Source organism: Lineus longissimus, chromosome 16 (genome assembly GCF_910592395.1).
Source record: "Lineus longissimus chromosome 16, tnLinLong1.2, whole genome shotgun sequence".
In the NCBI taxonomy this organism is placed as follows: Eukaryota; Metazoa; Nemertea; class Pilidiophora; order Heteronemertea; family Lineidae; genus Lineus; species Lineus longissimus.
The window spans coordinates 1,185,126-1,211,567 of NC_088323.1; the positions used below are offsets into that span (position 1 = coordinate 1,185,126).

General features: G+C 40.8%; 1 protein-coding gene across 23 annotated transcripts in view; it reads right to left on the bottom strand.

The window, feature by feature from the left end:
- The window catches only part of LOC135500104 (PDF receptor-like), a 91,466-nt gene extending 65,248 nt beyond the window's left edge, over window positions 1–26,218 (bottom strand). For 6 of the 23 annotated variants that reach the window (XR_010449398.1, XR_010449397.1, XM_064791288.1 and 3 more), the window contains exon 1: window positions 25,793–26,215. Coding sequence is in view for 19 of the 23 variants with exons in the window: in XM_064791288.1 (XP_064647358.1) it covers window positions 25,793–25,963 (171 nt within the window). In the remaining 4 variants the exon portion in view is untranslated. Of the gene's footprint in view, window positions 1–25,792 lie in introns of all 23 variants that reach the window. The other 17 variants (XR_010449399.1, XM_064791286.1, XM_064791295.1 and 14 more) reach the window with 5 other exon arrangements.
- Window positions 26,219–26,442: the final 224 nt, after the last annotated feature.

Genomic DNA, 26,442 nt, shown 5'->3' on the forward strand with positions numbered 1-26,442 from the left:
GCTCTGCTACCATGTAACTATGCTCTGCCACCATGTAACTACGCTCTGCCACCATGTAACTACGCTCTGCCTCCATGTAACTACGCTCTGCCACCATGTAACTACGCTCTGCCACCATGTAACCACGCTCTGCCACCATGTAACTACGCTCTGCCACCATGTAACTACTCTCTGCTACCATGTAACTACGCTCTGCTACCATGTAACTACGCTCTGCTACCATGTAACTACGCTCTGCTACCATGTAACACTGTACCGTTTTCAGTTTCAAAGTGGCCTATAAAATGTGCCCTTTCACAATATAGGCAAAGTGAATTCATAAGATATATAATCAGCAGATGAACATGACACCCTGTGATGATTATATGAGCACCCAGCTATTTTTCGAGTTTTAAAGATGCAAAAAATTTCCCTCTTTGCTAGTATTAAAACCAAGTGTGTATTGAGGAACTCTTTGATGAGGTGGCATTCGATTTCACAGTGGTCTGTTACTGAATACGGTAGCGCCACTGCAGCCCGCTGGTAGTCTATCATATCTGAGGGCGTTTGAGATATGTCTCACCGATCGTTCTAAACATGGCGGACGGGCGTCAGCGTTGTCTAACTTAGTCGTTAGGGTTTTTTTGCATACATTTCAGCTTTAACATCCACTTTCGATCAGCTTGTGTACCATCCAAGCACCAGAAATTATATTGCATATGTCTTCATGGATTTCACAGAACCTCACGAGAAGTAGCCCCATGGTCATGTCCGTTTCATAAAGATTCCGAATTGCACCTCCAATTATTTCATTAGCCACAAAACCCCACCATCCTCGAGCACATTCGTCAACACCGTAACTGGAAGAAGGAAACCCGAGGCAGACCCTGGGGCAACGGAGGCGTGCTTGACACGAACTAATCTCAGCCAATCTATCTCAAGCCTTGTCCACATCGCTTCGGCAAACACCGGACACAAACAGAAAAGCTGCATTAAGAGATTGAGACCCTTAAGAAAACCCGCGGTCAACACTGCGCTTCTTTTAGCTCGAGTTTAAGTGCGTTTGGTAGGTGTTCTAATGGTTACCAACGAAAAATTGCAATGCTCGTCGTATTTTCTTCCTAAATTCAACGGCTTTGCATTTGCTCAACTTTCATTCTCTATCGGTTTACCTAGTTTTTCTTTCGCGTTGATGGATGATTGAACCACTTTCCCGATGATCGCTTGGTAAAACCCCCATGGCCACTGATTCTATTTTCAGCTGGGGTGTCGAAAGGGAATTCATTTCGGTATGGATTTCCCTTTGTTTTGCATAAAATGTGATGTAGCCCCAGGTACACGTATACTAACAAAATGAAATTTCGACAACAAAAACGTTAGATAGAGCTAAAGCCAGGCCTGTAGCTCATTAATTGGTACACGGAGAAAGGCAATTCAAAAGAGAATCTCCTTTTCATTTGTAAGCCCAGCCTTGCTAGTATACACATTTCACTTGATTCTTACTTCAGCGAATCCTTGTTGAGCAAGCTCCCTTCATGTACTTCTCTGATGAGCCTTATCACTCTCTTTTTCGCCTCAGGCTCATCTTGCTCGCCAGTAATTGAAAAAGAACCATAAGCTCGTTTTTCTGAATGACACAATGTCATCAAAAGCCGCCACAGGAAATTAGGTCGATTTATCTCGAGGGATATTTTTTAGAACCATCATGGAGCTGGTGTTACTCAATGCTCTATGTTTGTCATAATAGACTAAGTGACCAGAAGTATTGTGATTAATTATACCAATCCAACTTTATCAAGCTTTTTTATCGAACTTGTTGTCTACACCAGTTGGACGCGAGGTCATGGACTTATAGCAGTACTCAAATATACAAAGTGACCAGGAGGCCAGTACTCAAATATACATAAAGTGACCAGGAGGCCGGGGGTTTTAGATCATAGAGCAACTCAAATATCTGGTCGTCGCGCTGTTTCTCGGTTGGAAGTATCTGAACTCGAGCATTACTAAAACAAGCACGCACAATTCGGCTGTCTCAACATCATGTTTCATGCTGTAAGACATTGGCCCGACGCCATAAGGCTGTGAATTAACAAGGGGTTCAAACCGAAAACTTCAGGAAATATATAGCCACTCTTCTCACTCAAAGAGATTACTAAATGATACATGATTTATATACTTTCGTGACAAGAAGACGAACTCGGCTCAAATAGAGGTTATTGCGCCAAAATATAACGGCCTCACACTCACTTCTCAAAAATGCATTCAATGTATTTGCCGTCAGGTAAGATTTTACGATGACATTGATATGTAGGATTGCGATCCTTGCCAACGGCTGTAGCAGTCATTCGTCCCTCTATGTGTATACGAAAATGCATGAAAAACTTAATATTCTCACAATGTTCAATTATCAAACAGAGTCTTTCAAGAACAAAATACGAATGTTTCCGAACTCACTTTCTGAAAACCTTTTGAAGACGTTTGACACGCTATACACCCATGTCAGGCAAGTCTCGCCCGGTTCATCAGACGCCGATAGTCAAAAGTGGCTGAGATTTTTCGTTTGATCTCGATCATAACAATATCACCAAATACGGTGTATTGCGCGCATATCGTTTTATCTTGGTTGCCTGGGAATAGTGTGTGGCTCCTTCGTCAATTGGCCGACGGGTGGAACCAATTTAGGATTTCGCAAAGTGATTTTGGAAATGAGAATGTAACAAAGCGTAGTTTGTTGCTTGTGACTGTCATCGTGGCAGCAGAGATTTGGAGAAAAAAACAATATCGGACGATCATTATGTAAGTAACAGGAAACTGAGGAACCCGGAGGATACCTACGCTGTCGAAAAGGGTCGCCCTCTTATACATGAATGTAACAGGACCGACCGAGAATCGATACCGGCATCTCAGAGGTGACAGGCACTGGTATTTCAACTGCTCCACACTGACAGCCATTGATAGCTGGAGTCACAAACTTGAGAGAGAAATACGCTGTCGGACGAACCATCCAAAAAGGCTAAGGTTTCAGAACACGTATCTCCACTTGCTCAACTTGTTTTCTATTTCTCATCCTCATATTGACATCTCATCCTCATCTAATACGCACAGACGTCTTAATGGAATTTCATATGACGGTAATTTTGTTCCAGTGGGTCTATTGATCTAAGTGAGCAGCGTATCTCTGAGAGCGCCTCTAGAGAACTTTGCTCTTGCGTTGTTGACGAAAGAGCCACATTTCTTCCCATCCAGTAGGCCTATATCATAACTGCAGCGAACACTTATAGTCTCTTGAGGCGAATACTTAGATGCTTTCCCTAAGATGATGCCCATAATGCACTTTCGGATGCCCTGAACAAATGCATAAACATGGAAAAGATTGATAGCTCAAGCATTTCAATACAATTTAATGGGTTGATGGCCAAATAGGTTGCCGTTACTCACAGACTAGTATGCGATATAGTAGCGATTGGTTGTGATTTTCAATAAATCGATACTAGTATTATTGACTGATACTAAAACAAACTTCAAAATGAATTTCCAATAATGTTTCTGATAGTACTCTACTTCAATACAGGTAGGAAAGGCCACGACATCACCTAAATGATTCGCTTTTTTATGGTCACACGGTCATCTTGGATACGTTCCACTGTGATGGAAAGAAAAGAAAACACCATCATGAGTTTATCTCTTGACTTGCTATATTTTTCAATGCCTCAAGGAATACACACACACTTAGCAAATCAATTCTAAGATGAAAGCGTTCTCAGTTGATTTTATTTTCCGCTAGAGCTAATGTTGCTGATCTGATACATTAGAAGTTTGTACTTTTGAGTTGGATCGAATCGAAGATAAACGAAGTGGCGGAATCGCTGACACCACTGCAGTCATCGAAATTATGAATGAGAAAAAAAGAAGAATTCTAATAAACCTTCGCCCGAGATAATGGTAGTGCCTGATGATGATGTCTATAATACATGAATACACATGCTGAATTGTGTTATGAGGAATCCGTCTTTTTGCATGTTTTGCTTGATGACTTCCATTATAAGGTAATGTTATTGAATATAGATTGCATTACAACATACTCCGGAAATTGGTCGACGACTCGATATCCTTGTTGACTCACTCGCATTCGTAATTACTCTGAAGGGTTGAGGTCAGGAAGATGGGAGTTTAGTCAAGACAATTTTTCTTTCAGCCAATGGGTTTCAGGGTTTGTACAGTTGATCACCACTTGAATGACCATGAATGTCGCAAATGGATTATTTTTGTTGTAACAAGGAGGTGTTTGGTGCAAGGGCGAGATCTCTAAGTTCGAGGCTTGCTACCAGTTGGAAATTAGCTGCATATGATCGATCTACGTGACCAGCAATTACTTATTTTCGTAACTCTGCCAACCTCCAGAAGGATCTTCACAAATGATGGAACTGACTTTATTTGATGCAAAATGCAACCGTCGACATACTCTTTTCATTTACATTTAGCCCACACTTTACAGAGATTCCCAGCCTCTTTATGTGAAGGACCAGATAATACAACGTCTACAAAGGAATGAACCCAGGTGGTGTCTCGGGGAAAGGAGTGAAAATAATGACAATTACACCGTCTACCGAGGTACTGACACATTTGGTACCCAGTTTTGCAGTCATTATTTTGTCATCGCCTGCATTCATCAATTGTGGAGAAAGAAATGTCTAACCTTAAGTTACGATCAGAAGTTTTAGTACGGCGCACGCATGAGATCAAATTGCTTTGCACGTACAGGCAATAATCTTCTCTAGTATATGCTCGATAACTCTTTTTTCTCTCTCAGTTTTCCCCCACTTGGTCTCCTGATGCTCTGATGGCATGTTCCTACTGGAACTGGTAATTAGGCGAGGTAGGCAAGTCTGTGTCTGACAAGAGACCCTTGGGCGATACATATCGTAATGCTCTCTAATCTTTGTAGTTCAAACCAATCATGGTGCAATGAGATAGCTCGCCTGCACCGTTATCAAGGGTCTTCGTGATGCGGCAAAGAGTAGATTATTATGCAGGCTATCATGGTTTCACATCTAGGTTAGTTCAAATACATTCTGGGAGACGGAATGTACACTTTTAGAAATGAAGGTCTTTGAGATTTAGATTTTGTTCTCGGCCAAGACATTATATGAACCTCTTGCTGCCTAAGAGGTGTTTCGGCTTCGGCAAGATGACTTTTTCAAGATAAATATAAATGTCGTTAGTGTAGAGTTTTTACAATGCAAGAACAGCAACCTCTAATTGCTGAGATATGAAATGCTAAATTTGCTTCGAACACCCGTGGGGCCTTATTACGACCCCATCTCTATAGAGTCCGCCTTTTGCTTTGAAAATAAAGGCTACAAAGTAGGCAGCGGTTACTGAAACCACAGCGTAGTATACCAAATTGTCAATTGATATGTTAAGCATCAGGTGGTAGATGTTGGAAAAAAACTAAAACAGGAACCGCCAGTTCCGGAGGTAAGCAGTAATGATGCTTCCTATTCATGTATCCCAAGGGATTTCGTATTCTTTGTCCGGTACGGCGTTGTTACCGGAGCTGCAACATGAAAATGTTTTGAAACACGGCTTGGCCTTGAAATGCAATTGATAGGCATCAATATATTTACTTTCTTTTAAAGCGTGAAATATAAATCACAATTCGTCGTAGGAGTTATTCTGTTATGTCGCTTTAATGTTCTGGAAGTCAGTGTTACCAACCCACACATACTCTTACGGCTGATGGTGATGTTTCCACTTGAACTTGACATTCCAGGATACTTTTACAGTGATGTTCATTCCTGCAGCCACTGCGTGTCTATATTTGTACCAGTATCAATACGCAAGGTGACAATGCATTGTGCTGACAGCCATCCATCCATTCGTACCTACAGCTAAACACAACGAAGCTGTTTGACAGTAAAAACGGCATTCTATTCTAAATCTTTTTTAATAGCACAGATGATTTTGCTGCTTCAAGAACTCATGATCTTTCCCTGTAAATATCTGCTGGCGCTTGCGGGTAGCGCTGGCTAGAAAGACGATACACGTCAATTCACAACTCTTCATATAGTGTTTGCAATGAGACGACATTACTCAAAAACGAGTTGAGATTTTATGTTCAAGTAAGAAGCAGTTCGTGCAATCTTCTAATGGAGACAGTGTGTTTCTTCTGGCATTTACCAATACACAATGGTGGTTATCATTTATGCTGAAATAGTGCACTCCCGCGAGTGCTGTCCTTTACCTCGTGTTACCACTGCAAAGCACCCCGATAGCATTAGCAACATTGTTAAATGTCGAATAGTCTTTAGCAATACTGAAAATGACCTTCGGCGACCAAAACGGTTAAGCCAAGCAGCATAGCCCAAAGCCAAAAACGATTTAAGAAGATACTGCAGTAGTTTCTCAGATTTCCTTAACATGTAACTAGCGCGTGGCTTTCTGCTTGCAGATAGACTCCAATATCAAACCAAATAGTCGATTTTAACAAGCTCTCGACTTGTCAAAGGAGGACACATTTCCTCTGCATGTCTGTAATCGGATTACCAATAAGTATTATCATTAGCCTTTCAAGTAATGATATAAGAATAGTTCCTGTATTCATGCTGACATTTCCGTTTATGCAGAAGCGGGCATTGCAGTAATAATAAGTATCTCATAAAGCAGCCAGACAAATCCATTACCTAATTGTTAGTTCCTTCTTCAACTCTTTAGAGCAATCTGACAAGGCTGGCCTACATGGAATGCATGTTTGTCCTAATGGTTTGATCCAGGAATAAGAATAGACATTATTTATGAAATCAGACAAAGAATACGTATGTAGATTTTTCAAACAGAAAACATCAGCATAAATTGTTGAGTATCTCAATTTTCAGATTCACTTATGTAGTTTTTTGACAATATTTTCTCATCGGGTGAATTTGTGATAAGGGGGTACAGCCAAAGCAATTGCCAACTAAACATGTGTATCGAGTTGGTGAAGGTTCCTGGCCGACAGACTTTGTCCATGTTGAAGCAGACATCCACCTCGGATATCTTCAGTGATTGATCTAGTAAGGTCAGGCTGCACTATAAAACAAGTATCACGACACTACCGTTCGGAAATATGCAATAAAGTCGACAGATTGAAATCTTGCCCCGACAGCAGACAACCGTGATAGACATGTGACAGATCGCTGGCTTGGCGTTCACAGTTCAATAACATTCATGTCGACCGTGAGGGAATATTATCAGTGACCACGATGATCTTGGGTTCCACAGGTCTCAAGAGACTTTGGAGCAAATGAAAATTGCCTGGTGGTGCACGTTTGCAAATAGAAAGGGAGGATAGACGTATGCAAATACTTGCCGGAAGCTGTAACCGTCTAGACCAAATTGTTTTAGACTAGGGCTGACGTGAGCGCTACAGCTCCACTCGCCACAACCAGAAATAATACTAGTAGTTTGAGACTATCGGACGTGCACTTTAAGATAGTGCCGAAGGAAAAGAAAACCAGTAAGGCTTATCGTCACACTCAATCGACGCGCCTCTTGCGACCAGCAAAGACATGGTCCAGTCGGCAAGCTCGTGTCATCCGTAAGGATTAGCACATATCCATCATGGTGTCCATACTGACAAAGCAGAGAGACGACCCAGCTGCGCGCACGATAGGTTTCCGCAGCAAATTTATCTTGCCATTAGGGGAACTGGGAAGACACGTATCGAAGACTTTTATATGGGTTATTATCGTCTCCTACACACTTGGCACGCCTGTAGATGATGAGACCAGCATAGGAATGGACCAGCCTAGCGAGTGATGGGTTCGCAGCAGCTGATACCAGGATAGCCATCCGATCAAAGACGACATTAGCCAGTAAACTGGCTCGGTTTTGGCATTCTGTCATGGTTAATTCCCTGTGAGCCAGGAATCTGATACAGTACTATACTGGTTAAGACTGACATCACATGAAGATCCCATTCTGCGGAGACCAAATGGTCGTTTTGATGTTTCGCCTTGACGTGGAGGCTATTTATGAATGTCTTCTTCTATTAGGTTGAGTCTTGGTGATATCATTCGCCTGATGCACTGCTAATGTTATGGTGTATCAAAGAATATTCTATCAGCTTAGCTAAATAGAAGATTAGTTTTATCTATCTGGCCTTACTTTGACCTACCAATCTCCTAATATAACACCATGAACCAACTGATTTCTGTCACACAGACCTTCTAAGAGCCTAATACAAAGCACGGTGTTCTGAAAACGACTGTATGAAAGGTCACTGATGAAAAGGCTCTGCTTGTTCTTGGAACCTTAGGGAGGATTCGCATCAACTACGGTAGTCCATTAAGCTGACTGTATAGAGATCTAGCTTCATTTTCTAAAGGCACATCTACAGCAGAACGACTTTGCTTTTATCATCTTGCATGCTTCTGTTCCTCTTGTCATTTATATTGAAATGACAATTGACCTTCAGCTCTGACATGTTTGATTTTCGATTTCCCATGTACCGTAGGTCGAGAAATTCTCAAACCTGCTGCACCTTTTACAGCAACAAAGCCCCAAGGCAAACATCTGTTCCCGGGCAGAGGGCTTGGAGTCCTGATTTAATCGGAGGTGATAGTATAGACAGACTCCCAAGTGGTAGAACCAGGTTCATCACACTCGGATCTGCTCCGTTGGGCTCCCCACCCCCATCCCCACCCACCTGTTGACAGGTAATCACGTCTCCTGATTAAGGAACTTTCCAGCAACCAAGACTCAGCCTTAATACGTTTCATATCCAGTGATTCATCACAGTCAATGCTGTAACTCATTTGAATATTGTCATTCTGAGAGACAATGGAAGAGACAAATCGTTTGGCTCCAAATTTCCCTTTATTTTCTGCAAACATCCTCCATGATGTCATTTCTTTATCAATTGCTGAGAGTTAATGAAAACTGGGGAGGGGTTAAGCATGTCCAGAATCCTGTGAGCTAATCTAATATTTGGTGAGGGAGGTGGTTAAAAGGATGTACGAAGCACGTAACGAGGTGAGTTGCGTCATCAAGGCACATGTTAATCAATTTATGCGACACTCGTAAATCATCTCTTCGGCTCATCGTCACACACGTTTTTACTGATGTCAAAACTGACGTATGCAAGTCTGTAAGGGCAAAAGAAACATAATAAGTATACAATAACCATAATTGAATAACAATATCATCACTGCATTTTGTCTTCGAACATTAGCTGCCTTAACAACAACCATTAGCAACAGGTTGTACTCTTTGTAACTCAACTCCACGCCCATATATGGTCTCAGCGTCGTCACCTAAGACGCTATTAAGAATTTGAAACCAAGCAGATTTTTCTTGTGTCATAATCTCTTTAGGTTTATAACGCACGTCGCTAATGCTTCATTTGAAGGAAACTGAGGGTGGGATGAGGAAAATTATGAAACGTAATACCCACTGTTTCTTTTATTAGCATGTCTAATAGCCCGGTAAGAAATCTGCGGGGGATTTTTCTCAATTCTCACCTTTTTTCCCTCGACAATCATGAATTGCAGATTTTTCTCAATTCTCTTTTTTTTCTCGTTGACAAGCATGAATGGCGCATCGCGACACCATGACTAGTGAAGATTCTTTCTTACTATAATGGCGGTTGAATCCTTTCAACAACTCCACTAGGAATACACCACATGCTGTGGTCTCAAACCAAAGTGGTCACATTGACTTAGCTAGACAGAAACGGCGGAAGCTCTAGCCCACTAAGCATCTCACTATGCCTCTGCTCAGGTGTAGCCACCTTTTCATCTACCTTTTCATCTACCTTACCTTCACTCTCAATAGTATATACCACTCATATCCTTCTAGCTTATGGTACTATCCACATCCCCAAGGATATCATAAAGCTATTGATAGCACCAGCTCGCCAATGCGATCCGTCCCCGATTCTCCTTCTTATCCCACTGGAGATCCTTCCTTTCATCATCCCGCCCAGCAATTACTTCTGCCAGCTCGTTTCTCCGGCGAGAGATAAATAATTAGGCATGCAAAAACATGAGAAGGGACCTAATTAAACTTGCTTTTCCACCCACTTGACCATCAGACGCTTGCGTTAATGAAAGGAAGTGACTGGCCTTTCTTGGCGGGGAGAGGTTTTCTTGGCGACAGGTAGCTAAACCTCATGGCTGTGACACGATTTTGTGAGTTAACCTTTTCACTGCCAGAACACTTATTTCGTCTACTGTCAGAGTCAGACCAAAAGGAATTAACGCAGAAAAAAGTGTTGAAAAACTTAAAGGAAGTGGTTTGCACTTCTTGGCGGAAAGTGATATGGTGGCAGGTGGCTGGCCATGACTGTATAGGATATGTGTCAATACTCTGTAAGAGCTGTCGGTCTTCTTTCGACACGACTGTGACTCAACGTATTTACCGGCGTTACTACGCTTGTTTCTTCTGTGTAGTAGTCAAGTCAGTTGACTCTGACAGTGCCATGGATATCAACAGTATGAAAATTTGCCGAGCTCTCTAAAATCCACAAAGGGAATCACATGACAGTGATCGTAATTGGCGGCAAACGACAGCAAAGAGCAGAACGATATGGCAGCCAATGAGACTAACCAGGCATTGAGTAATTACGCCCCCAAAGAACCTTTGGAAAATACGCAAGCGTGTAATGTTGCAACTGATCATAGTATTTTTATCATTCAATTTTTATGCACGCTCACAAAATTTTCATAGTGAGTACTGGTGCGATTCGTTTCGTTTTTCTATTACAGTTTAGTGCCGTAGGTGGTTAGCAACATCTTTGATCGTCTTCAACATCATGATTGTTTGTTCTGATATCTTATTTTATTAAAAATGCGATGTGTCGTAAAAACGAAAGATTTAGAACCAATTACGAGAAAATTAGTAACTGGTAGAGAATGCTACGCTGCAGGCTGAACCGAAAAAGATAGACTTTCTAAATCTGAGTTGGGATGCGCACAGGCAATGGTACAAAAAGTGTGCTCCAATATTGTTTTGGGCAAACACGTAATTTTCTCTCTGTGTTTTAATCATTCAGATGGCCATCTTTAGCAAATAAAACTTTCGACAAACGTCATCCACATCTTTGATATCTTTATAATGGCTCATAAACTTGCGATCCAGACGGTCTCTTTCCGATCAAGGCTTCTAAATGTCAATACTGGGACTGTGAATGATCTAAGAGCATGCAGCTCGCGGGAAAATATGACTGAGAAACGACTTCTTCTGTAAAATGCACTCTTGCTCACTGAAAGTGAATTTAAAAGTAGCCTTTATGCTAGATATTCAGGCAATATCTTTTAGTGTTTGATCTGGATGTTTGAAAGCATTTCCTGCATTGGGCTGACCTTTAAAATCCTAACAGACGGACGCAGGAGGTAACGATTATGGGGGCGTGTAGAATTGTAGTCATCAAGGGTGACTGGAAGTTAGGTATTTGAGATCGCAATTGGGGATCTCAAGCGTTGCATCTGCAACACCAATGATTGTTGGCCAATCGGGACAATAAGTAATAGTGGAACACCACAGATCCTTTAATTGTGAAATCAACTTGGACTAACTCTACTGTGACCAGAAAAAACTACGACAGACAGCGGCAGAGGGAGATTTCGGATGAGACCTCGTTTGCCATGTACTTTAACGATACAGCTGAAATGGAAACGCAAGCAAGACCTTCAAGCAAGTGTGCAATTTTACATCACCGACAAGCACATTTGAACAAATCGGTGTCGATAATCTTACCTTGAATATATCATAGTGAGGATTCGGGTGTGATATATTAGGTATCTTTAGCATGGTCATCTTAAATCCTTTTTGTGATTTTGTCAGCAGACAAATACACTACTCTCTGATGAATTGAAATGCAATTTCAAAAACGTCTATCAACACAAAATAACAGCGGTAAGACTACTTGAAAGAGTGACAGCACAAGTCACATATAGCAAAGAATCAGGGCGCGGTACCTCCGTGTTTTTTCTATTACACGTAAAACAGGTGTATTGATATTTTGACTCGATAAACAAAATGACGAAAATAGCCGGTCGATACCGTATATGAGTCAAACTATAGGTTATGGATTTCTCTCTTCGATTTTCTACATGGAGAATATAATTTTTCACTTTGCGTTGGATCGGAACGTCAAAGAAAATGTGAAGGTATTACCGTTATCAACCTCATTTAATTGCCGCAAAATATCATGTGTTTTCAATGTCAATATAATGACAGTCAAGTTTTCATAAATAGCTATCGTCGCAAGATCATGTACAATGCACTATACGAAGAGTAGATCTATTCAAATGTTTTAGATCCCAACACTTCACTTGCTTCAGAAGGCAATACTTGTATATGGGGCGTCACAATATCATCTGATAGAATATGATACATGTAATGCGAATTCAGAAGGATTTAGAGGGCTAAGGAAAGTGATACAGTAGATAACTTATATGATTAGTGCATTGATTATGAGACAGGAATAAAATGACTCAGCAAGTTCATCAACAAGGTTCCAAAGCTAGAGAGTAGTAGATAAACCATCAACAATTGCTGGCTCTTCAACCAAAGAATTAGTCTCGCTACTGCGCTTTGAACAGAGTAATCAGTAAATTCTATTTACGTAGCGGACATATCTGACTTGTACTAATTACACAAATTCCTAAGGGGCTAAATCTGTGGTAGAACTTTAACACAGCATCTCATGGCAATGCCGAAGCCAAGTCACGTCCACAGGAAATAAGACAAGTGTCGTTTTTCTATGTTCATCCTTTTACAGAAGTACATTGATTATTACTTTTATGGTCCATCCTAGGCAAGATGATTGATGGTGTTAAATATGCGAAAGGCTCATTGATCCAGACTGACACCCCGAAGAGACGGATGTACTTTTTTGGGAGTAATAGGACTGGGTCGGAATATTGTTATATATGATTTTGACGATTGCTTTGCATGCTGTCAGTGAGTGTTAATGTATGCAACAACAGTACAATCAGAAGCGGATGGGCCAGTTTGAATCACAATTCACTCACAGAGAAGCAGAGAATACACACCTATACTTTGTGTCACCTTTATCACGGACACCCTGTCATTATTACAGGATAATTTGAATTACAATTCACTCAGAAAGAATATACACCTACACTTTGTGTCACCTTCATCACGGACACCCTGTCATTATCACCAACTAGACCCCCCCCCCCCCCCCCCCCAATATGGAACTCTTTTTGCGATGCCTAATTAGGCATGATGTTTTTGTTCCACTATTCAGTTCATTCCCTCCTATGTTGCACGCAGGTGGCGCGGTGTTTGGATGTACTTTTGGGAAGGAGCAAAGCCTAAAGGGGACCCGAAGCTATTGGAGAATGACATTATCCGAAGACTTATTTGATAATTTATGTTCTGATATAAATGACTGTCCGCCCACGCTCAGCAACGCCTAACATATTCATTTAGCTTTCAGCCATGATTCGAGTCCCATTTACAGATTATCAGCTTCGGTAAAAGGCAATTCTTGGATGGAAAATAGCACACGACGAGCAAACCCCGATATGGAATGGTAAGGTGTCTCGGAGTCGGGGTGAGGGGGGAAGCTTTACAAACAAGTTTTAACACGCTGAATCAGAACCTTAGAATTCTCTTTTATCCCTCATCCCCTCATAGCAGGCATTTGAATCGCCTTTACAACACGCTCACACAAGGTATTTTAAAAGGATCGATAGGCCTGCTCTAGAAGAAAGATTATCACTTGGCTTAAGACAAACCACTCCTGCTCTATCATACGAAATCGTCACGATCCGGAACAATAATCAGTTTCATTATCGCTAAAAAAATCAAAGTACAAGTAGTACTCTAAAGCATTTGACTATCATAAGAATATCAGCAACTGCAGATGGATTCAGCCTCTCATACGCTATACATTAAAAGTTAAATACCCGACTTTGCTCAAACATGTTGAAAGGGAATACGATATGCTGTGATTACTACTCGTTTCCTATGCACTTTCCATTACAGACTCAAATTATCAAAGGATACAGTTATCTTAATGAGTGTAACTGTATGCCTGTCAAAAGCTTCTGCAATAATGAAAACATGAGCTCCTCATGATGGAAATGGCAGAATCCTTTGCAAAGTAAGAGATAGGATAATCAATTATAAATGGTTTATGACAACTGTCTGGCCCACTGCGATTCGCTTATGTTGGACCTTTGAAGATACTTCATTGGCTTAGGTCCACCACGACATGGTTGCCGCATGTGCCTGACGACTGGCAAATGCTGAGAACTTCTTGTTGGGCAGACAACTGCCTTATAACAATTACAGCACATGCGACTACATTAGAGCTGGTATGCAAGTGAAGTCCGATTCGATTTGCATTACAGTATGATGAAGTATGATTAATTTCTTGCAATTTACCAAATATTTCATTGCGTGGCAAGAGTTTGGTAATAGGAAACTTTGACATTCAATTTGGGTCCATCTTTAATCAATAAATCGTAGCAAAGAGCGCAAGAAGACTGTGCTGACTTGATTCTGCCTGACAACGTACAGTCGTCAAGTATACTTTAGGAACAGACCCGCAAGTTGTTAGTATATATGTTCAGTGCAATAGTTCGTTTCCATGCTATACATGTAGATATAACCTAACGTCTCCGCAACTTCAATTGTTGTAAACGCCTCAAATTAGAAACAGTAGGCGGCGCAGACGCGTAAGCAAAATGTAGATAATCAATTAACACAATGAAACAGTAGTTGAACCCTTTTGGCTATTTTCCAACCAAGTAAATATGCTAGTATTAATATCAAGACTTTATTTTAATTACCGTTTGTTACGGCTATTCTCGAATTGCACCAGCTATTTCGAAATAAAAGCGCTCAGGGGCTGAGCTGTATTGAAATAGCTGATCGATTGAATGTCAATATGATCAGTTTGACCAGGGCACCTGGACTTTCTTCATCTAGCAGTCAAGCGAGACACCAAGCCTTCTTCCATCGTTTTGGGTTAAATTATGTGATGTACCATTTGTCATGTCGTTTTTTGTACGGTGTTTGACATTGGCGAAAATGACAACGGCATACCCATTATTTGAGGGATACATTAAGTTGGCAAGGTCTCCCTTTAACCTTTCATTGCTTGTGCACAGCCTGAAGCAATGGCTTTGTCATGTTCACGTTGGTACCTTTTGTGCCTAATATTTTGCACCAGAGTTGTGTACATCATTTACTAATTACTTGATACCAGTCTTAAAACACGAGAAACATCCCATAAACCTTCCATTTTATCATATTTGGTGCGAATTATATCATACCCACAATGTGGGAAGTACATGTAGATAGGCCCAACCGACCTTTAAAGCTACGCTAATGGCGTCTTCGTTATATTATCAAGCCGTTATCTTCTGAAAAACCCGAAGACTTCGGAAACTGTCAAATCGTTCCAAGATGACGACGAAGATGACGTCAAACGCACAATGATTGTGCCCGGACTTCCATAATGGTCTACCATCCGTAAGTCCACCTAATATGTCTGAGGCAGGGAGCAATTATTTGTTTTTGCAGAAGCCTCCCGTGCCCATTAGGCTTTTGAACCTCTACCATGCTGACTTCTTCTTCTCCGTACATTCACCTGCTCAAACCCTATTCTCTTCCGAATAATTATGCCATGGCACCCAGTCCCAAATTGTCTGTCGCCAGAGTCAAATATCATATGTTTTGCAGAAACCGACGAGGCAGGTGAGCGCCAGGTACAGTTGTTTTTGCGATGGTGACATTTGCTATTTGCCGTTAGGGAAACACCTTTCCTGGGGTGTCACCTGAGACCAGCCTCTTTTCGGAGTGGAGCCGTTTCTTTTACATATGAATCTGACGCAATAATAGCATAAACTGGATCCTGCGGCTGCGTCAGCAAAAAGATAACCAGCAGAGGTAATCAGTTCTTCATGTCAGTTTTTAGGCACTGGCGTTGCCGATGGCACTGCGACTGTCTCGCTCTGCGGACGTCTCCGAGTCGAGCCTGTTTGAGACCCGCTCGTTTTTGTGTTACAAGTTCGCACTGCTGTCTATATTTTCTAAGCAATATTGCGTTTTCATTATCTGAACAAAAGAAACCCCGGTCGTTCTTGATTATGATTCAGAAGACAACCCCAGGCCGCTCAGCTATCGGATAGCTCATCTTAAAGACAAATATATTGGTTGTTCCAATACAGCCCCGAGTCGGGATGGAATAATAATCATGATTCGAGCTTTACTGGGAAGATATTCGCCCCGGGAGCTTGTAAACGATAAAGCAGGTTGCTGTGTGATGTCCATGACCATTTGAAGATACAGACGGATGTGAGGCTCAATGGACTGCGATGGAGCGATTATCAGTAATGCGGTGGTTAGACCGGCCGTTGCCTTATTTCGAGTGGTTAGAAACTACGAGTAAAGGATCACATGATTTTAAAACGCAAGTGAGGTCGAAGACCGCAGCAGAACCAGTAGCAACACTTAATAGTATGAAACATTAATATATCATAGAATAGCTTTGAGAGACTCAATTATGGCCAGACAATTAGATCAATGGTTTCCAATCGGCTTATTATTGGAAGACTCTAAAAGTGCAAGAGGCGACAGATTGAAGTGATGGAGACAACCCTTGGTGTTTATCGATTACTGTCCACTACGCGAAGTGCATTTGGACCAAACATTCGATTTCTCGATTAGATACCCTCTTCAAAGGACTCGGAAAAGGTTCTCAATTGTTATTGTCCTCAATCACGGTAAGGGTCAGTGGATTTTTCGAGAGGCATCAACAACTTAATATGAACAAACAGAAGAAAAGTAGGACAAGTATTTACTTGGCCATTAACGATTCCTCTAACTGACCTCCGAGGCTGAGGAACTCCTACTGCTTGCGCTGCTGAATGATTCTACACTGAGTTTGTTTTGAATATTCTGAAGGTCAGCTTGTTTTCCAACCTAGTCACTTTCATATTTTCTTCTCGTCGCCAATCCTACTGGTTTCAGGCGAGATTTTCTGAAAGACTATCCAGTGACAGAGTGGGACTAATTAACGCAAATGACTAACGAGACATACTCTTCAGTGTATCCGCTACTGTGAGCAGAATCAATAACCTTTGAAGATAGTACTCTTGTGTACTCCCACTACTAATCTCCTGAAGACGATAATTAGATATTGCATGTCTAACTTGATCATTAGACTCACTGTAGCGGTACTACCATATCTCTTTAAGAAAGTTGTGTTTCGAAAGTTATTCGTTATGAATAGAAAACTAGGTGTGAAACAAGCGTTTTGTGTGACACAGTAAGTCTGAATGTATCGAAGTCATGAGAAATAAGTGTGATATGAAATGATGATTTCTTATCGTCAGTTATCGAATTCCGAAGTGCTTGACAGATATGCCCGACGTTTCATCAACATCCCTTTGTGAACGGGGAGCATGGGTGTCAACTCAGGGACGACCTGATGGAATCACCTATACCGTTGTTACCAACCCAAGCATAAACCAATCTAAATCTCCACACTAGGCTAATACACCTATCAGTCTGCTGATCACACGATTATCATTCAATTAAACCACTTGTCCCAACCTTGTCACATGAAGGATTCATCGCCTTTGGCAGCCTCTATCGCGGCGTTGATTACACGCGGGGTAATTACTTTACGGGGATTCAATCTCAATCGGTTCACATCATGGCACAATTAAAGGTGTAATCGAATTCGCCAGACTTGGTGTAATTTCAGCCTTCGTGAGATGTTCCCCCTGAGGTCAATAGACTGTCGTGCCATCCATGAGGCAAGGGTCGTGATTTTCCGTACTGACATTAATTTCGCCACTGATGACGGTACTCACGGCGTTGAATTACCGGTAACTGCTTTGTAAAAATGTTATGAAGTTGAGATGTGGCTTTTGATGTAAATGAAATCGGAAATTCAATTGAGGTTATATAGTGTGTTTGTAATAATGTCCACCCCTCATGAACAGCCAGCCTGATTTGGCTTAAAGGACACGTTTTACTTCCAAACTCCGATCTCTAATGTCAGGCGCTCGGTGAAAAGGCAGATTTTCCCTATCGTAGGCCTATGTATCAGTTTAACTAGCTGGCGGCGAACCAGCCGGCCACATTAGGACAAACTATCAAAATCTTCTACTTTCTTCATCAAAGGGGTCATGCGGTTGTGAGGCATCTTTTTATTACTTTTCGTCGCGTTGCTATGTCTCTCACTCATTGAGGAAAACAGGAGGTTGAAATCCTTCTGATTATAAGAATTTCATGTAAAAAAGAATGAAGAGAAAGAAATTTTGTGAGGCATACAATGCTAATAGAGTCTGTCACATGTAGGTTTGAAGATATGTGGCATTTGAATAACATGATAGCCTTCGGGTATTTTTTAACTGTAGGGTATTCGGTGTTGTCGATCAGTAACAGCCTCAAGCTACTTTCAGCCCAGCCCACCGTGCCACTAACAGCAGTATCGTGATAAACAGCGGTTATACAAAATAAACATTGGTTTTTGTAAGCCATCTTTTCAGTGTGCTATCATTTTAAAAAACTAAAAATAGTATTTAATATTGACATAAGAAAACATATCGGTTTTCCCACTATTTTAACGAAAGGTCACAAACAACACATTATTTGCGTAGTTAACGATATTGTCAATGGAGTTTCAAAAAGTTGGCATTCTTTTCGCAGGTTAGTGACGTTTCTGATGATACATTTCCTGTACATATCTTAAATACATGTATATGCGTATACACTACATACACTTTACTTATGTTATACGGCATGAACGGATACTTGGATTCTTCGACTTCGGTAAAACTGTTATTCTGTAAATTAGCAAAGGAGAGAAATGTGACTCCTGCTGTTATCTATTTATACTCATGATTTCTGCAAAAAACGCAAGAAAAGGGCAAGGTCACCCCCTCCCCATTTACTTTACCCCCATGCAAACCATGCACACCACTTGGACATGCATGGCTACACTTACAAAAGACAAGTCTCTCAAAGCGTGCCTTGCAGTTATCTTAAGCAATCTGAGTACGACATCAGTCAACCGAGGAAAAACATCTCGACTTGTTTCTTGAGAAAGATAATTGTTATTCCCGTAGCTACAAGGTTTCATTAGATCGAATCATCATTTCATAAATCTTTAAAACATCATTACATTGCCAGGCTGATCCTGCGTAAAGATGTGCCGCGTGTTGAGTTCATGACCACGAATGCTTGCAGCGCTCCAGATGATAGCGCTTTATGAAATAGTAATTTGCTGAGGTTAAAAAATGTGGTTCAAGATGCATTGCTCAACAGAATGCTATTCATGAGCAATCTAATATCTGACCTAATTCCCACTTTTCGCACTTAATACCTAACACAATCTAAGATCGTTTTTGCTTCGATACGTGAGATGATTTGTGGTAATCACATTTGTTTCATAGAACTGGTAAAGGACTGGGAAAGGACATCACATGATCTTTTTTTTTCAACATGAAACATTTTTCAGGAAATATCTCGATCGATTGCCTTTTTATCTTGAGCGATCGAGATATTATGTCGGGTGATCAAGTTATTTATATCGAGCGATCGAGATAATAAGTCCATCGATCGAGATATTTCCTGAAAAAAAATTTTCATGTTGAAAAAAAAATCATGTGATGTCCTTTCCCAGCCACCGTATTGCCCTCATCGGCAGACGGAACTAGGTTATTTCGATATTGAATCTTGGTATTTTTTTTGTGTGTGCCCGCTCGAGCTATGTTGCATCGTTAGGTCGACGACAATACTAGTGGGATTACCATCGACGATTCGAGGTATGAAGTGGTTCAGCCCTCAGGCTAATGCTAATGGATGCGACAACCTTAGGCTCTGCTTTTAGTGGTCACACAGTGGTAGGTGTAGGTTACATGAGGATGTTTCGTGTGGCTAATGAGCTCACTCGTGAAGCTGGTGCAAAGACCCGCACCTGCGATGTATTCGGGCATCCACCAGCTTTAATAGTCCTAGCCTAACGTTAAGCGATAGTTTTCGGATTTAAAGCAAAATATACCTCAAGTTTATAATAGATCAATATCATACGGTGAGTCAGTCGTTGGTCCTGACTAACTAATTGTTTTGATATTGTTTTGACAGAAGCAGAAACAAAATCCTCAAAACCGATTAGCCTCACTGACGGTTTCACAAGCCAGCAAGTTTGATGTAAAGCTCAGTGAAATCACGTTCCAAACCAATAACGAAATATCTTCCAATAAAACCCGACCTTCACTTCTCACTGATCAAATAACGCAGAATAACAAACGCTGTGATTTTAGATTTGATATTTGACTTCAAATGCTGACAAGAAATACTAAACTTTAACTTCACTATTTAAACACTAAGAGCCCTGGGTCTCGATCAGAGGTATAAAGGTGGAATACTGCCGCGGATCTGTGGATCATTCGAATTTTGAAAGTTCAAATAAGACGAAATCAGTTTTCATCTTAAGTAATATCATATGAACCGGATTAAGAAGAAGACGAAAGAATTGGACTTAGATATTATGCCAGATATCATACAATATTATTCACTTTGTGATAGTTGTACCTTTTGTGAAAACCGATACTGTTAGCAAGACTCGCCTTAAGTGGTTCACCTCCAGACCATCCAGGGTTTGAGATTGTTTATGGTACAGAAAGAAGAATTTTGTCGAAAAGGCGAAGGCTAACTCTGAGGTGGTTTGGCTACCGTTATCATTTGCCAGCAACCATCCTGTAACACCTGCTGAGCGACACATGCACTCGGGCTATTAACAACCCATCAGACACCAGGCTAGCGATTGTAAACCAGTCCCTTACACTATGAGCGTGATGGAACCCCGGGGATTTAATGACACCGTGGGCAATACCGAAATTGTCTAATGTTTGAAGAGACTGGTGTGTCTTGTCACACGCATACTTCAATAATGTTGGCTGTCTGACACCACAAGGTTGTCCTGTCATATAAAATTACCAGGATTCAACCCATCGTTGCATGGTACATGTAACGTATGTTGCGTGTGTGTCTGGATTCATACTCAGAGTTGTTTAGGCCGCAAACTCGGCGGGTTGTTGATGTTCTCTCAAACAATCTGAATATCAGGAAAAAAATATAACCAATGCTGCTGTTTCCAATCTGCCATGTTCACCTCTCATTATTCACAAATATAATTCTGTTTCATCGTGAAACGTTCGACAGTAGGCCTACTGGGCAAAATCCTAGTTGCTTATTGAAGTGACTGGTATCATAGCTATCATATTCTGTGATGCGATCGTGTGTAAGGCTAGAGTCACTTTCGCTAACAATCCTACAAACAAACACAAAAGAGGAATATTAAAGCGTTTGCATTTGACCCGTTGCATTCCTATGTTGACAAAGAGATATTTGTCTCAATTCAATATGGTAAGGCTGAAAGTGGGGATGGCGTGATGGAGAGGGAACGGAATGGGAGTGGCCTGGCATTGTGATTACGCCGGTCATATCTAAGTACGTTCGCAATGGATTTACTTCACAAATACAAGTGCACTGAGCCTACTAACAACACTTTAATTTTAACCGATTCTGCGAAACCGTATCATAAAATAATTCTATTCTCAACCTGCTTTCATGAAATATACGCCGAGAAATCGGAGACAATTTCAAGAATGTCTATTCAATAATGCTAAGTGAGATGCCAGGTAAACGGCAATCCCTGAGATGAATTTAGATTACAGTATCGCGTTACCAAGTCAGGTTTTCATTTCACTACAGTTTAATCTATAATGTGTGGTAGGGCAGTTGATGGTAAATGCCAAGGTCCTACCTTTGACAATATGATAGTATGTTAATCCCTAAAGTTTTTCCGCCAACACCAACTCTGTTAAGGTTCGTTTTGGTGAAATGAAATCAAGCTCCATAGGTTTTTGAGTTCGCTGAAGAGACTCTACCTATTTGTATTCACAGAAAAAAACCCAGATATTTCATGAGCTCAAAAACCCCTTTTTCTAAGAGTGTGCCACTCTAACGCTAACACAGTTATCATTTTGAATAAACGTGACATCATTGCGATGGAGCTAAATTTATCTTTGGCGATCCAGACCATTGTATCTTTCCTTCTCCTAGTCACATTTAATATACGCTACACAAAGGAACATAGCTTTATCGCATAACCAAGCTGGCACCTAAGCAATAACGAGAAAACATGCACATCTTTCCTACACATGCCACAAAGTAATTGATACACAGACATGGTTTACTGGTAATACAGCTAAAACCAATGGGACCAATAACACGTCAGAGTCAACTCATCCTAAGGCTTATGATAGTTTTCGAGCGTCGCCTAGGCGCCCTTTATTCAGTATAATTCTAAGAGTTGCATCCATTAGCAGGTGTCGGACTATAAAAGGTCCCTATATTCATATACGTTTTATGGTTTATTGTTATTTGCCATTATCAGATAAAGTGAGAAGATCCTGAGAACAAGTGATCTATTTGAGGCTTGTCTTACAGACTTTAAAGACCCCGGGAATGCAAGTCCCCTACAAATAACAAAATAGACAAGAGTTTTTGGATGGACCATAAGTCCATTCGTAAATGCTTTGTCCGTATCATTCATTGTCTGTCCTAGCATTACACGTATCGAAAGCTTGTTTTGCATCGGATAACTTTAGTTGGAATGTGATGAGGTCATCTCTTTCATGACAAGATTACTCTCGGGGAAGATCAATATACACATAAAAAACTTACCAGTAAATAATCTAAAATTAAGATTTCAAGTATAGGGTATTTTTATCTCAAATTCAACATCACAGAAACTGAAATTCGATTACCATGTAGGCGATGTTTTTCTAGTGTAATTCGAAATGATTCATGCCATTGGTACCAGTAGCTAAATATGAGCTCGGCCATTAGTCTAGAAATAAACTGTTCAAAAACTTTCAAATATTTTCGAAACTTTATTTGAAGAAGGAAATGAGAAAACGGTAAAAAGATATGAACTCAGGTTCTGCGGAGTAGAATTAATACAAGCTGAGTTAGTAAATACAAAAGAAGTTAGTTCGGTTAGAAAATGAAAGACTGCAGATCCCTGATCTGATCATATCAGGGCAGTGGCAAGAAGCCACCAATGAAAAAGTGCAAAATGTGAAAGAACTGAAAATGTTATTGTTATTGTTAGGATGGATTCAATTGGGGTCACCGCCGGTTTTAGGACCAGCTGCCCGAGAGACAGTCTTCTTTTCTGAAAAATAAAAAGTGAGATGATGCATTATGTGTGAGTACTGATGGAATTGCAATATATGTTAGGGACAACATTATTGAGCAGCTAGAGAAAGTGAAAATGAGAATGACACCAACTCAGTAACGATGCTAGGTCACCAGCGGTTGGCCTAATACTAAGTAATGATTAATGCATCTTACGATGGAAGGCGAATCTTTTAATGTATGTAGGAAAAATGAGAGATACAATGCTGTCGCCCTTCCTGGCTGGAAGCTGGGACCTAGGGCCTACCCTGCTTCCAAGCGGAAGACTAGTCCACTAGTTTGAAACTACGTTGTGGCTAAAGACAAGATTAATGTCTTCTCCATCGATGTAATAATAATAACAATATAACACATGAATAAATAGATGCCAGACTTTGGGAACATCATTTGCAAAATATGAAAAAAGATAGCTGGCAATCACGACGAAAGAAAATCGGTTCCTAGGCAGATATATGCAACTCAACATCACAAACGAAATTGAAAAGGACTTGATTTACTTTTGGTGTGCTAGTTCCAGAAAGCAAGAAATAGCTTCCGCCTGATCATGTAGCAGAAACTAGCCTTGCGTTATGTTCGTATACCTATTATAAATAATTCAACCCCTCACTGTAAACATCATCTCAACGGAGAAAACGGAAATAAATAGCTCCGGCGTCTTGAGCGGATATTGATCTTCGAATTTTATGGAAATGTGTTCGGGTTTTTTATGCGGCTGCTTTGATGATAATGATAAAGGATACTGATATCAATAATAACAAAAAAATGATAATATAATACTTGAATGAATAAATAACAACAAAATGAAGAGAAAAAAGGAAAATGTAGTGAGTACAGGGGAGTCGAACCCGTGACTACTAAATCGTAAGTCCAGCATTCTAACCGTTGGACCACCAAGGCTTTCATGGTAAGTGGAGATTTTTTAGATTTATTAGAGATCGCCATGTTGAATACTTTGAGAATTTTTGTGTGGTTGCCACTTTGATGGAGGGCCTATGCCAGATATTGGCAAAGTTTATCAGTGTTTGATCTTCGACCTTAATTGAAATATGTTCGGGTTTTTTATGCGGGTGCTTCGATGATTAGTATAAGTTGGTGGGTGAGACTTCTTACTGTTTATAACGCAACAAGAATGGTCTGTCCCGGAGGCCTGACCTTTCCAAAAGGCATTTTACCATGTGTCATTTTGATATTTTCACAGCGCCCAGGTAAACGCGATCAAAAAGTTCGTATTCACTCTATCTTCCATCAGCTGATAGCCAAAGGGAATCGCACGGAGAATGTCGAGAAGTGGTCAGCCAAGCTTCTAGTGCAAACATCATAAAGCCGACCAGCAGAGTTGTGTATTTTGCTCGCAAATTGGCAAAATCATCCGTATGTGATATCGATGCAACATACATGAAGGACAACCGTTGACATTTCATTAAAGTCTTATGACGGGCGTCAGTTTATGATGCGCTCGATAAAACTATCACGTCTTTGAGCTCCTTCAAGCTGATTCATTGCCGGAAGAAAGCCTCTTCGTTAACTTGGCGACGGACTGAGCCGGTCTGTGATCATTTATTGCGGGGTCCCGCTGCGGCGTGGCGTGCCTGGTTAGAAATGTGTCGGAAACCTGACGCATCCTCTAGGCCCCTAGCTTTGTGAATATCAAAGAGATGTTGACATTTTGACTCAGCACGAACTTCGTTTAGTTGCCTCAAGAAAAATTTCAATAACTTGGGTTGCACTGAAATCCTGCGAACAAGTCAACAAGTTACAGTCTACTTTAAGTTTGGTTTCATTTAGATAATACATCATTTTTGTACTTGGCGCACATTATAATCCGACCAAGCAAACTTCCAGAACTTACCAAAAATGATTTTCTAAGACTTTATGTAGTCTTTTATAGTTCTCTCAAAGATGACAGGCTTTTTGTCAAAGCGATGAGGCGACGAGGTAAATATGGCATGAGCAGCCAATGGAACTGACATGAACTTGGCTACGGACATTCACCCCCTAGGTAGTCTGGATGGATTTGGGTTGCGCCTTTGAATAACACGACATGAAACAAGATTCCGTCTCCCTGGTGTTTTATACGCAGGGACTTGCAAAAGACCCCACCCATTTCCCTGTATACTCGTATGCAGCTGGTACCGTCTCCACAGCCGACAATATTTACTTTTATATTTGAACGGCAGGAAAAAAGACACTTGAAGTTTTCAGAGCAAATTAGAGGGAATAGTATACTCGTCGCCATTTGGATTGTTTCCCACAGATTCGTTTAGAATATTTTACCCCTGGGTATTTTCAGCGTCAGAGCAGATAAAGCGAGTGTAATTAAACAGAAATATGAGACTGCGGAACGAGAGAAATTAGAACAAAATGGGTCTAGCTCATGAATAATTAGTTCTTTAATCAGGATGGTGGTGGCGATTACTTTTTGGTGCATGTTCCGCGCTTAAGTGGAATCAGTCATTCAAGGCTGGGAATCTGTGCTGTTCGTGATAGGTCTCCTGGTATTAACTCTTTGATTAACTCACAACGCATCCCCATGATGATATTTTATAGACATGAGAAGACAATACCTTCCTACCTGCTTTCTCACTGTCTTATGCTCGGACGTCCTATAGAACCCATGGGGGTGCAGAATTATCCGTTTCCCGCTGTGGCGCTTCCAGGGTCTTATCCGCTGAGAATCCATGCCTGACACTAATAAAACAACAACAAAACCGACCCGCAAAGTTCGTCCAAGAGGCAATTCCATGTCTAGTCTATCAACTGAAAAATATCACAATCCCAAATCCTTCGAAAACTTCGGGTGAGCGATGTCCACTTCGATTAGCCCTTTTGACTCCTTTGGACTTCGCAAGAAAAGTCGATGGTCTAAAGTATGGGTATAAGTATTATTTGATGCAATACATCAAAGTATCAGTTAAAGTTAACAATTATCACACAGAGTCAGAGGATCAGTTATCACAACACTAATTGGAACGATTGGTTTCCAGGATGTTCCACGCAATCAAAGATATTTCACTTGTATGATTTTACTTGAATTGTATGATCGAAGAAATACAAAGGTGCTATCCAAACACCTCCGCCAGTACCAGTAACTCGAAGACAAATTCACAACGTTTGTCAACAATCCATATCCGACTATTTACAAGTCCTAATCCAAACGAGAAAACACTGTTACACGGAGCAACACTAAATCATCCGTCCTTAAATCTTCCAATAGACTCTAAC